Source organism: Phyllobates terribilis, unplaced genomic scaffold, assembly GCF_046119375.1.
Source record: "Phyllobates terribilis strain yellow unplaced genomic scaffold, ASM4611937v1 Scaffold_4__5_contigs__length_816908805, whole genome shotgun sequence".
In the NCBI taxonomy this organism is placed as follows: Eukaryota; Metazoa; Chordata; class Amphibia; order Anura; family Dendrobatidae; genus Phyllobates; species Phyllobates terribilis.
The window spans coordinates 584,639,461-584,651,451 of NW_027362764.1; the positions used below are offsets into that span (position 1 = coordinate 584,639,461).

The following is an 11,991-nucleotide window of genomic DNA, read 5'->3' on the forward strand; positions in this document are numbered from 1 at the left end:
CTGGTCATGTGCACATAAGGATTCCCTAGCGGTTTTGGGCCAATTCCGTGCCCAGAAAATGCACCAAAAAAGCACAGTATGCACACAGCCTTACTCTTAAACTATCTCTGGAAAGATAATGACCTTGAATTTCCTCCATTTGAACGCAATCTATGTGACTGTGAATTGGTGGAGTCAAAACTCTTTAGAGATGGTTGTGTAACCTTTTCTAGCCTGATGAGCATCAACAACTTCTTCTGATGTCCTCAGAAGTCTCCTTTGTTTGTGCCAAAATTCACAAATGTGCTATGAAGATAAGACTTTGGAAGATCTTTTCCTCATTTAAAGGGAATCTGTCACCCCCTAGGACTTATCTGACCTCTAATATGGGCATACTGGTGATAGAAATGTAAATCTATACCTACCTGTATGCCTCATATTAGCGGTCTTGTTGCTGTGAAATGTCTTTTTATTCAATCGAATATTATTTTACATATTTGATTTGCTTTTAGTTATCTACTTTTAGGACTTGTGTAAAAATCTGCTGTAGTTTTAGGTCAAGTTTATGCAGAAATATGTAGAATTCTATAGGATTCTGAAACCTTTAAGTACCACTGTAATGGCATCTGTCCGTAGGATCAACCCTGCTAAGCCATCTATATGGGCAAGAAGGTCATAGGAAGCTGAATAAAATCACGCAATGTTTTATACCAGGAAAATGCACATTTTTCTTAATATGTAAATGAGCTGTGACAGCAATGGGCCAGACACAGATCTGCATGAGAATCTGCCTCTAGAGCTTATTTTAAAATAAAGGGGGCATTACCAGTGTGAGACATGTAATAACTGACAATCTGCTCTCCTGATCTACATGCCTCACACTGGTAACGCAAATCCCTCTTCATCACCCACTTTAATGTAAAATAAGCCCTGGAGGCAGATTTTCAGAGAGATCTATGACCTGTCCATAGATCTTAACAGCTCATTTACATATTAAGAAAAAAATGGATGGTTTTGGGAATAAGAAATCGTATCTCAGATATCAGTGTATCATTTTCACTTTCTATGACCTACATGTGTATATATAGACTGCTTAGGATAGTTGTTCCTAGTGATGGATTCCATTTTAATAATAGATCAATTTGTGAATGCAACTTGTTATACATCTGCCTTTTATTAAGTTTGTATTTTCATTATCTAAGACACAGCAAGTGAAGAAAAGAAAAGACTAGAAGAAAAACAAAGAGCTGCTCGGAAGAATCGTTCTAAGTCAGATGAGGACTGGAAAACAAGGTTGGTAGAACAATAAAAGCTTGTGTATTTGTATCATTAAAAGTGCTATCTTATTGGGCCGTGGCCTAGCACGGCATGTGAGCGCAAGCAGACGGAGGAGCTCCTGCCGAGCATTTAGCTATTTATCTGACATAGGACCTAAAGATCACCCTGAAAATCACTATACATCTACTGGATGAGTAGCTCAGTGTGGAGGTACCTTGTTCCGGGGAAAAAAAAATGACCAGAAAGAGCGAAAAAAAGACAGCGGAAAAAGCTGGCCCCCGGCTCTAAGATGGTGCTGCGGTCATCACGTTGGAGGTAGATTGAGCAGGGGAGACGAGGAGGAGGGAAGTGGTGGCCGGGCTGGAGTGATTTGCCCGCACAGAAATGCAGGTCTCAGCGAGTGATGGAGGTCTTCATACAGCAGCTTCCCCTCAGCTGTGCACGGGCTCTGGGGTGGAGGAATCGGGTGAGGAGGAGATAGGAGAGGCAGCTGCATTGATGGAGGGGCTAAAAGACCATGGTACATTGTAAATCTCTATCTGATTTGAGTGTATAGTTTGGTCTTAAAAAATGATATAGCAAATTTATGTCACAAACTGCAGAAAACAGAAGATAGAGCAGGGTCATTGGAAGGCAGAGTCAGCGCTATTAAGGATCAGATAGCCGGCAGAAGCAGAGAGCAGGCTTGCAGGACAGCAAATATCAGCACTGTTGGTGAAAACACTTGACCTTGAAAATAGATCAGGGCGCAATAATATACTACTTATTGGTGTGCCTGAAAAAGTAGAAGGCTCTTCTACCAAATTCTTTGAAAATTGGATGAAATTAAAATTCGGGCCTGAAACCTTAACCCTCCTGTATGCTGTGGAACAAGCTCATGGGGTACAACCCATTCTTTTTCTCCTCGACATCCACCAAGAGCTGTGCTGGCTAAAATTTTACACTACTGGGACAGCTATATTATTCTGCGACAGGCAAGGAATCACCCAGACCTTGCGATTAATTTATCAAAAATCTTGATCTTTCCATACTTCTATAGTGGTGCAGAAACAAAGAGGCAAATTCCTTGATATCAAAAAAACGTCTGAGAGATTTGCACTTCCCATAGTCAATGATGTACCCTACTAAGTTAAGGGTGGAAGCCGGACGTACTGTACACTTTTTTTTTAAAGATGCAAAAGAAGCCCTTCGTGGGCTGGTTATGAATGACGCAGATACGCCAGGATCAAATTCGGGATGTTACAAGTTGAAGATCCTGTAGTACAAACTGTAGTTCTTCAGAAACTCAGTGATTCGTGAATATACAGGAGGAAACGCGTCCCCCCTGCTTGTTGGACAGTTTTTTTTTACAAATGTTCATTTTTTTTTTTCTTCAGGTATTATGTTTATATTGCAATCCTGATGCCAAACTGGGGTTGAGTTATCCCAGAAGGAGACTTGGGTTCTAGGTGGGGTTCTCCTATACGTTCAACAATGACTGATCCATCATTTTCTCTACCTTAAAGGAATTAACAGATCATTTTTGAACAAGAGACAGCTATGGAAATACTTTGCCCACTCTCACTTGGAGAGAGTTGTTTCATATCTGCCTGTTATGGTTGGGTTTTTTGGGAGGTTTTCTTCGTTTTTGGTATGTTTTATATTGTCGACAATCTTGTAATATGCGCTTAACTATCTATGTAAAACGGAAATGCTCTGCTGGCAGGATATTGGTAGAGCGGAGAAAATTCCTCAGCTATATTGCCCATCCCGACTGCTTCAGTCAATAAAACACACTTATGAAGATCACTTCTCATTACTCACTCACGTTCTAACACTGAATATATCTTTTAAGAAATAACAACAACAAACTTACCTTTGCAATAAATATTTTTATTTTCATTTAGTATAATTCTCACAATGTTAATTAAATATTATTATATGAAGTCAGAATAGAAAAACTGAATATTTTTTTTTTTTAAAAAGAGGATATAAAATACCACAAAAGAGATCATAATGAAAAATACAAGGACACTGTGAAACAAATGTATAAAAATACTGTTGTAAAAAAGTAACAGTAAATAGCAAGTGCTAGTAACAAAGTGATAAACAACAGGGTATTTAGTTGACACGTTTTTTTGCAAAAAATGTATACTAAGCCGCTCTACCAACGTCAAGGTAACCCACATCAGAGCAGTCCCTAACTGATGTATTTAAAAACTGATCATGGACATTACCTTCAGATCTGCTCATATAGGTACTATACACATGATCAGTTTTTAAATACATCAGTTAGGGACTGCTCTGATCTGGGTTACCTTGACGTTGGTAGAGCAGCTTGGTATACATTTTTTGCAAAAAAAAACGTGTCAACTAAATACCCTGTTTTTGATTACCTTGTTACTAGCACTTGCTATTTACTGATACTTTTTGACAACAGAGTATTTTTATACATTTGTTTTACTGTGTCCTTATGTTTTTCAGTCTTTTGGTGGTGTGAACACTGTCCTACAGACTTGTTCACCGTGTTCATGGCCCATGTGTTTGTATTCAAGAGATCATAATGGTAGTTTGAATTTATTCATAAATATTATTGCAAAACTCCAAACATTCACAGCAGCCTAATGAATAAAGAACATGAAATCTTATTGATCGCTCCTCAAAAACCCTGAGTTCAAGTCCAATTTTTATTTTTCCAGATCGTTTTGCAATATTGTAATGTCAAGGTCCGATTTTAATATCCTACATAGTTTGGGGTCATCAGCAAAGACTGACACGTTATTCTCAATCCCATACACTAGGTTATTAATAAAGAGGTTAAAAAGAATCGGTCCTAGCACAGATCCCTGCGGCCCCCACTGCTGACCATATCCCAGAGACTGCCTCAGAGAATGTCAGCTGTTATTAAAGCCAGAGGTGGTGCAACAAAATACTAGTGATGTATTGGAGTGTTCTTTTGTTTGTTTTTCATGATTCCATCATTTTTTCCTCAGAATTGAGTGATTCCATCATTTTTTCACTCTGCTTGGTCTGAAAAAAAATTACCCTTACTGAGTACCACATTTTTAATCTTGATTTCTTTTAGTGTTTCTTAAACCCCTAAAGTTGCCATTTGATATGACTTTAGTTTTGTGCCATGTCTGTAATCTGCTTTTTTTTTCAACAACATTAAACAATTGAATGAACATCCTCCGAGCCCGGTGATTCCATAATTTTTGCCAGGGGTTGTATTAGGAGGCTTGTAACAAACTCCAATTAGCAGCTTTCCATTATTATACACACAGTATAGTAACATTTGTCACTGATATGATAACAGTATATGCACTTAAGTATGTTATGTATAATCTGCATTTTATGATCACTTACATGCAATGAAATCTTTTTGCAGGTGGTTTTACCAAGGCCCTAATCCACACAACAATGCGCAGGACTGGCTTTACTGTGGGAAGTACTGGGACAGAAATTACACAAGCCTGCCAGATATCTATTGATCGTGGCATATGATCTTGGCCACGAGAGGTGTCTATTCAGCTGTATGAAATGTAGATTTGTGTTTTCTGAATTTTCATGCAACTTGCACCTTTACAAACCCCATAGCACTTAATTTAAGTAATCCTACTGGATTAGTTGGCATTTTGTAAAACCAAGCAATATATGATGAAATCTTCTAAGCTACCATGAACACCAGTAGGAATTTTAGTGTTGAACTGGTGCTGGCAAATGACATTACATTCATGTCTAGGATCTGAAATTTTATGTGATGCAGAAATATATATATATTGAAAAATAAATGTTATTTTGATAAGCTCGAAAGATGTTAATTGAAGAATTTCTAAATATTCTCAGTTGGGAGAAAAGGTCAAAATATCCTAATAGAAAGTGTTTTTTTTTCTTTTAATGGAGTGGTAATGGTTTTATGGATCTGGCTACACAAAGTAGAGTATATCGTCCTAGTATCAAGGATGTTGCATTCATTGATAAAGGACTTTCAGATGTCACTCATTTTTGGGCATAAAAGTATTTACACCGTCATACAGCAAGGAAAACATTCCAATATTATTGTGTATAATGTATATATTTTGAATTTCATGAATATAAACAGCCATTTACATCAGGTTTGTCATGACACTGGCTAATATGAATACATAAAATTCTTAATAAATAATAAATATATATTCCAAAAATCAACAATCACCTTTTAGTAAACAGTGAATTGCGCATGTGAGCATTTTAGTTTTAGGTTCTGTATCCAAGACCTACTAGGCCATAGAAGTCAAATTAAAGGGAATCTCACACCCCAGACTATTTAAATATGCGTGTAGCTCTTTCAATAACATAGCCAGCAATGCATTTACATGGCCTGTTCATTTCTAAGACATTTGTGTTTGAATTGATATGCAAATGAGGCTGAAGGACTACAGTAGATCTGAAGCCTCTGTCACTCCAGCTCTATTTCCTGCCCAGCGCCGGTTACTCCTTGACTGACAGCTACTCTGCTGTGACTTCAGGCAAAGAAGCCATCAGTAAAGCAGGAGGAAGCAGCACTGAGTGGAGGATAGACCTTGAGTGACAGAGGCTTCAGATCTACAGTAGCTCTAAAGCCTCATTTGCTTATCAATAATTTGTGGGTGAAATAATGCTGTAAAAATCTACAGCCCAAGTTTTCATGCCTCTAATTCTAGTTGATCAATTACAAATTTGTTTCCAGTCTCCAATAAATCCTTGAAAACTAAACCGATTTTGTATCAGCTTGCCACCCCAGGGGAGTGGGATCTTTAAGATATGGTGCTCAAAAGTTCCAAGCTGGTTCTCTGCTAAATAAATGAATATGAAAAAAGGTGTAATCCAGCCCCAACAAAAGAGAAAACGTTAATACATCTCGATTTGCAAGATGGGGTTTTATACAGTCATATATATTTACTTTATATGTTTGGCACAGCCGCCTTCCAACATATGGAGTTTATATATTAGATCTTTTGTGGTTTATTTCTATATACATTATGGGCCTGTGCACATATAGCAGATTTTTTTTTTTTCACAGATTTGTCACAAAACCTGAAGGTTTTCCTGATTCCAGCAAAATGAATGAGAATCCTGAAGGCGCATGCCCACATTGCTTAATTTTGACTTGCATATTTAAATCTGCAGAATGTCCATTCTTTCAGCGTTTTTGCTGCAGATTTCAGTCATACTAATGTGTAGGGAAATTTCTGCACTAAATAAGGGTATGTGCACACGTTATCTGGACACAATGTCTTTTTCGGGCAAATTCCCATTTCGAATTCTGCCTGAAAAAGCACTTTGTGAAATCTCAGAAGAATGAACATCCATTTTTTTAGGCAACTTTTAAGCACATCTGGTCTTAAAGACTCAAGTGGTTAAAAGTGAGCATTCTACGTATTCTTCTGGTGGTTTCCGCTTTATAACAGACGTCAATGTGAAGGCTCCAGGCATCTGGTTGAGCATTTTGCCAGCGTTATGGTTTGAAAAAGCATTTATTATTATTTTATTTTATTATTGAATGGAGTTAAAAAAAAAAAAAAGTCCAGAAAATGTGAGTAAAAAAAAAAAAAAAAGCTGCAAATGTGCTATACTAATAACATCAGGATTTTCAGAAGCGTATTCTGCTTGAAAAATTCGTCCGATTCAACCGCCTGAAAAAGACATCGTGAGCATGTACACTCAAGAATTTTCTAATATAAAAATTAATGGCAAAACTTCTAGCAATCAGTGTTAAAAACAGACAACATAAATTGCCATCTGTATGCAATTCATGTTCTGTCATTGACGAAAATTACCCATACAAGTCTGTGAAAAATCAATGACTTTGATCAAAAACGAACATGTCGCCTTGGGGTCTGCAAAAAAAAAATGGACATGTGAATAACATCATAGATTAGAAAGCTTGTGTTCTATCCATGATAAATATGGATAGAATTCATACGTGATTATAGACGTCTGAATGAAACCCAAGGGATGTGCTTATTTATTTGTACCTGTAGATTTTTCAGGAAATCAAGGACTATATCTGTTCTCTAACCTTATCTACTAATGAGCTGTTAACACACTGGTGCTTTAGAGGAGGGAATTTACGAACCTGCTTGTGATTTTGTCTTTATAAACCTGCAATTTTCACCCTTAGCGCTCGCTCTCACTTGCAGTTAAATCGGACGAATGCAATTTTCAACTCTGCTTGGATTGCGATTTTTTTTTTGCAACTAGTTTTAATGGAGTTCTAATCAAAAAGATGTTTGAAAAGGATTGTCTGGCCTTAGGCTACAAGTCTACAGTCACTCTGACTGCAGACTTGTGAATCCTCGCAGCGCGCGCACTGTGGGAATTCTCCAGCACCAGGAGTGGGCGGTCATGTGACAAGTATGCAATTTGCATACTTCCGACCACATTCTGACTAGACCTGTCCTGCTTCGCTCAATACACTTGCAGCATTGTGGCCGCGCACGTCTGGTTGCCACGTGACAGCATGTATTTAAATCACATACTTGTGATCACATGCCAACCACTCCAGGCACCGAAGAATTGTCGCAGTACTTAGTGTGAATTCACAAATCTTCAGTCATAGTGACTGCAGATTTGTACCCCAAGGCCGGAAAACCCTCTTAACCTTTACTTTTTTTTTTTGGATAAAGGGCCTGATTGAGGAATCTAGTTCAGATCATAAAGTGGTTGTAGACCAACAATAAATCACATCTCATGCATTGCACTGACTAGGGGCATTACCCCAAAACACTGTGCCTGCAAATTGAGATTCTGGTTTGGCTTTTATCCGAAGTCATGTGACGAGGCTCATTCAAGGGTCGATATTGACTTTTAGGATTGCTACTTCCAATAGGTGGCTAGAGTTCTAGTCCTCTTCCTCTCTGAAGAGACAATTTGCATATTTAACACATTGAGAACAAATCTTTGGAACAGACAAGTGTATGCTAGCCTGATAAATGTCTGTTCTGCCAACCTAGACCTGCCTATTGTTATTGGAAGATCTTTACAATTATACTTGGTCTTCATGGATATGGCCTCTTATTCAGGTCTACCTATTAAGGAATCCTCACCCATCTATTTTCAAGAATACATCAGTAGCACTGGCTACTTTTTTGTAAGTTGCTATATTGAAATGAACTGCAATCCAGTAAAAGATAAAAATAAATTGGGAACACAAAGAACCAAATGGTCTAGAAATTGTAGGGATCAATATGCAACAACTGTCTATTTAGAGAAATAAAAATGTGCTGCTAAATAAAATATTTCAATAAAGTTTGGAATGAAGGTTGTTTGTTGTGTTCATTTGTTCTCATTTCTGAGTCTTAAGAGGTAAAATCTACAATACTCTCACACTACAAATCTCTACTATTACTCACAGGAATTTTGACCTGGAAAACCTGATTTCTACCTGTCATGAGAAAGATCAGGTCATAAGTTATGATCCAGTATCACATTTTATTGGACACAATATGGGGACCGTTACTATGCCAAAATTATAAATTTTTATTTTTCTTTCTTTGTTTATAGGGAACTTTCAACTCTTCCACAATTGATGTTGAATGAGACATTAAAAAAAGCAAAAATTATTATACAATAGGGTACTACTAATACACACAGCTTTAATCTATTTGTGTGTTTTTAAAGAAAGCGCACCCCAAGGTATATCTATATCAGAAATGTGTTCTTTCTATATAAAAAAAAATACATTTTTATTTTTACTTGGTTATTTCGAAAACTGACATTAAAAACAATAATAAAAAAAACCCAGCTGACCAAGAACATACAATTCATACGGATGGCTGTAAAATATATACCACCACAAGCCAGTACTAACCAGACAAATTTGTCATAATATATAAGTCTGGTATATAAGCTTGGAGAGTGATGTGAAATGAAAAGGATACCTATAGTCCACAAAAAAGTGCCAGCCGGGGCTTAGAAGAAGCAAAGTCAAGTTACTTAGCGGATGTCCTGAGAGGTAGTGGTGATCTGCTAAAAAAAACAAACCAAAAAAAAACACTTTTTTTTGCTATACCAAACCTTTGGTTGTATGATTTAGCTCTTGTTATTTGGTCTTGTTGTTTAGCTCCTTGTGTATGTATAAATATTTTATGACTTATTTACTTAATAGATCCAGTAGCCATGAACCACCTTATGACCATCACAATGAATTGAATGCTCCCATTTGGCTGCTGCCTTTGTTTTTTAGATTTTTAATGTCCATGTTTTAAATGCTTCTATATGTTTTGGTAATTTATAAAAATCAATATGAAAAAAAACCTTCAAATCTAGACATTGGTGTGTGTGCTTTATGTTCTATATACAGTACATGGGTGAGAGAAGGATCTAGCATGTTGAATTACAACACCCAGGCCTTTAATCCCTTTACGGTCCATGACGTGCCATTACACCATGGTGTGGGTGTACAGAGCAGGCTCAGGAGCTTAGTATGCTCCATAGAATGCAGATGCCGGCTATCTTGCATAGCAAGCATCTGCCTCTAAAAGCAGCTGTTAGATCTAGTGCTGTTTGCTGCTGTTAACCCCTAAAATGCCTCTGTCAATCACAGACAACTCCATTTAAGTTGTGCGATCCTAGCTGGATGTCCATTCCAGGAACCCACAACCCTTACTCTTCACCTACCCACCCATGTGACATGATCGCAGAGTGCCGTTGGATATGCATGTCACACAGGGGCCGGGTGAAGGCCCCCTTGCTGCCCAGTTGGTACACCTGTGAAGTCCGGGCCTATGGTCTCCGCTATTAGGACTCTAAACACTGCAATACTGTAGTATTGTAGCTGCTACATCCAGGAAGGATAGGAATGAAAATGCACCTATACACACTGACACTGTGTTCTCTTGGCAGTGTGTGCTGGGCTGGGGCATTAGATCAGGCACTGTCCCCCCAAAGTAAGCACTTTGTCACCATAAGTGCTCATTCACATGTCTGATTTTCATGTACATGTGTTATCCGTGTTTTTTTTTACAGATCGTACTCGTACCTGTGATATTCTATGGGGCCATTCATATGTCTGATTTTTTGTGAACTGCGAGGTCTGCAGAAAATCACGGAAACATGTTTAATTTTGATCCAAGGGTCGGATCAAAGTTGGCAATACAAGTCAATGGGTCTGTGAAAAAAAATCAGATCACTGTCTGATTTTTACGGACTGTCAGAATGGAGAAGGTGGGGACATTTTCTTTTCTAATGTCTCCACAAACGAGAAAAACATGATACTCTGGCCTATTATTCTGATCAAAGTTTGAACAGAGTGAGGTCAGTTTTCCTCATCCATGGAAAAATGGAATGTGTGAATGAGTCCTTAGTGGAAGGTTAGCGGATGGTAAGTGGCCATGCTAAGGTTACTTTGAAGCCCCCTCCTTGTCATATCTAATAAAAAAAATTTCTATAAAATTTACAGTAAGATTTGTATAGGGGCTAAATGTCTATATGAATGTCTAAATGGCTCAATTTCAGTTTTGGGGGTGAAAGATTCCCTTGAAAAATATTTGAATCACCCCCTATTTCACCAATAAAAAATAAAGAAATGTAAAAACTAAAAATATATTATATTTTGTATCACTGCATCTGTACAAGTCTGATCTATCACAATAGAAAATTGTACGGGACATGTCGTAAAGGAAAAGAAATTCAAAATGGCAATTTTTGGGGGGGTAATTGAACCACTCTGCACACACATAACAAGCTCTAATAGACTGCATCTCCATTGATGGGAAAAGTATTTTTAAATTGGCAATACAAGCCCCAATTCATTTTTTTTATTTTTATTTACAAAGTTCAGATTTTTTTTTAAGCCACTGAAATGGTAAAAATAAAAAAAAAACATATGTATGTCTGGTATCCTTGTAATCGTACGGACCTGGAGAGTCCGGTTTCCAAGTAATTTTTATTGCACAATGAACGCTGTAAGAACAAAGACCACCCCCACCCCCTGCCCTCAAAAGATGTCACTGGAATTGTTTTCTTTTATCATAATTTCTCCTAGATTTCCCTTCTCCCCCTCCCATATGTTATATGGTATAATGAATGCTTCCAAATAAAACTACAACTCTAACGCGTCCTGCAAAAACATGGCTTTTCAAAAGAAAAATAAGAAAGGTAAGGGTCTTTGAAGAAAAGGAGAGAAAAAAATGAAAATGGACTAAGAGGAAAATATTTTTTTTTTCTTTTGGATTTATAATATGCAGAAATAGAGGCCCACTCAGAAGTTTCACTTGCCCTGAGTTGAACCTACTACGCCTCTGACTTGGACCAATGTTATTCAATTGGGCTGTTCACATGAACATTTCTTTTTGACAGACCAAATCTGTGCATGAAAAAAATTGCGGCATGCACTAGCTTAGAAAAAACAATGGGGTATATGATGTCTTTGGAGGGATGTGTGTGTATGTGTATATGTATGTGTGTGTATATATATATATATATATACACGCTCACACACGCTGTGTGCACACAATGCGTTTTTTGCAGTGTTTTCTCTGCACGGAAATGGGCCAAAAACGCTAGGTAATCCATGTGCCAGCTAATGCACTGACAATCCTGAAGTGCTGTGCACATGATCAGGAATTGTCCTGTCAAGATTGTAATTGCGTTTAAATCTGCAGCATGTCAATTCTTTGTGCGATTATGCAGCGTTTTTCACCCATTGACTTCAATTGAGTCAGTCAAAATCCGCAGCAAAAACGCAGATATGAAAATATTTGCGTATTTGCTGCGTATTTTTGCTGCGTATTT

General features: G+C 37.6%; 1 protein-coding gene across 4 annotated transcripts in view; it reads left to right on the top strand.

Annotated features, from left to right (window-relative positions):
- Positions 1 to 5,970, top strand: part of OSBPL1A (oxysterol binding protein like 1A) — a 192,139-nt gene extending 186,169 nt beyond the window's left edge. For all 4 annotated transcript variants that reach the window (XM_073679177.1, XM_073679176.1, XM_073679178.1 and 1 more), the window contains 2 exons: positions 1,182 to 1,272; positions 4,625 to 5,970. In XM_073679177.1, the coding sequence (XP_073535278.1) occupies positions 1,182 to 1,272; positions 4,625 to 4,727 (194 nt within the window). In that variant the 3' untranslated portion in view covers positions 4,728 to 5,970. The remainder of the gene's footprint in view (positions 1 to 1,181; positions 1,273 to 4,624) is intronic.
- Positions 5,971 to 11,991: the final 6,021 nt, after the last annotated feature.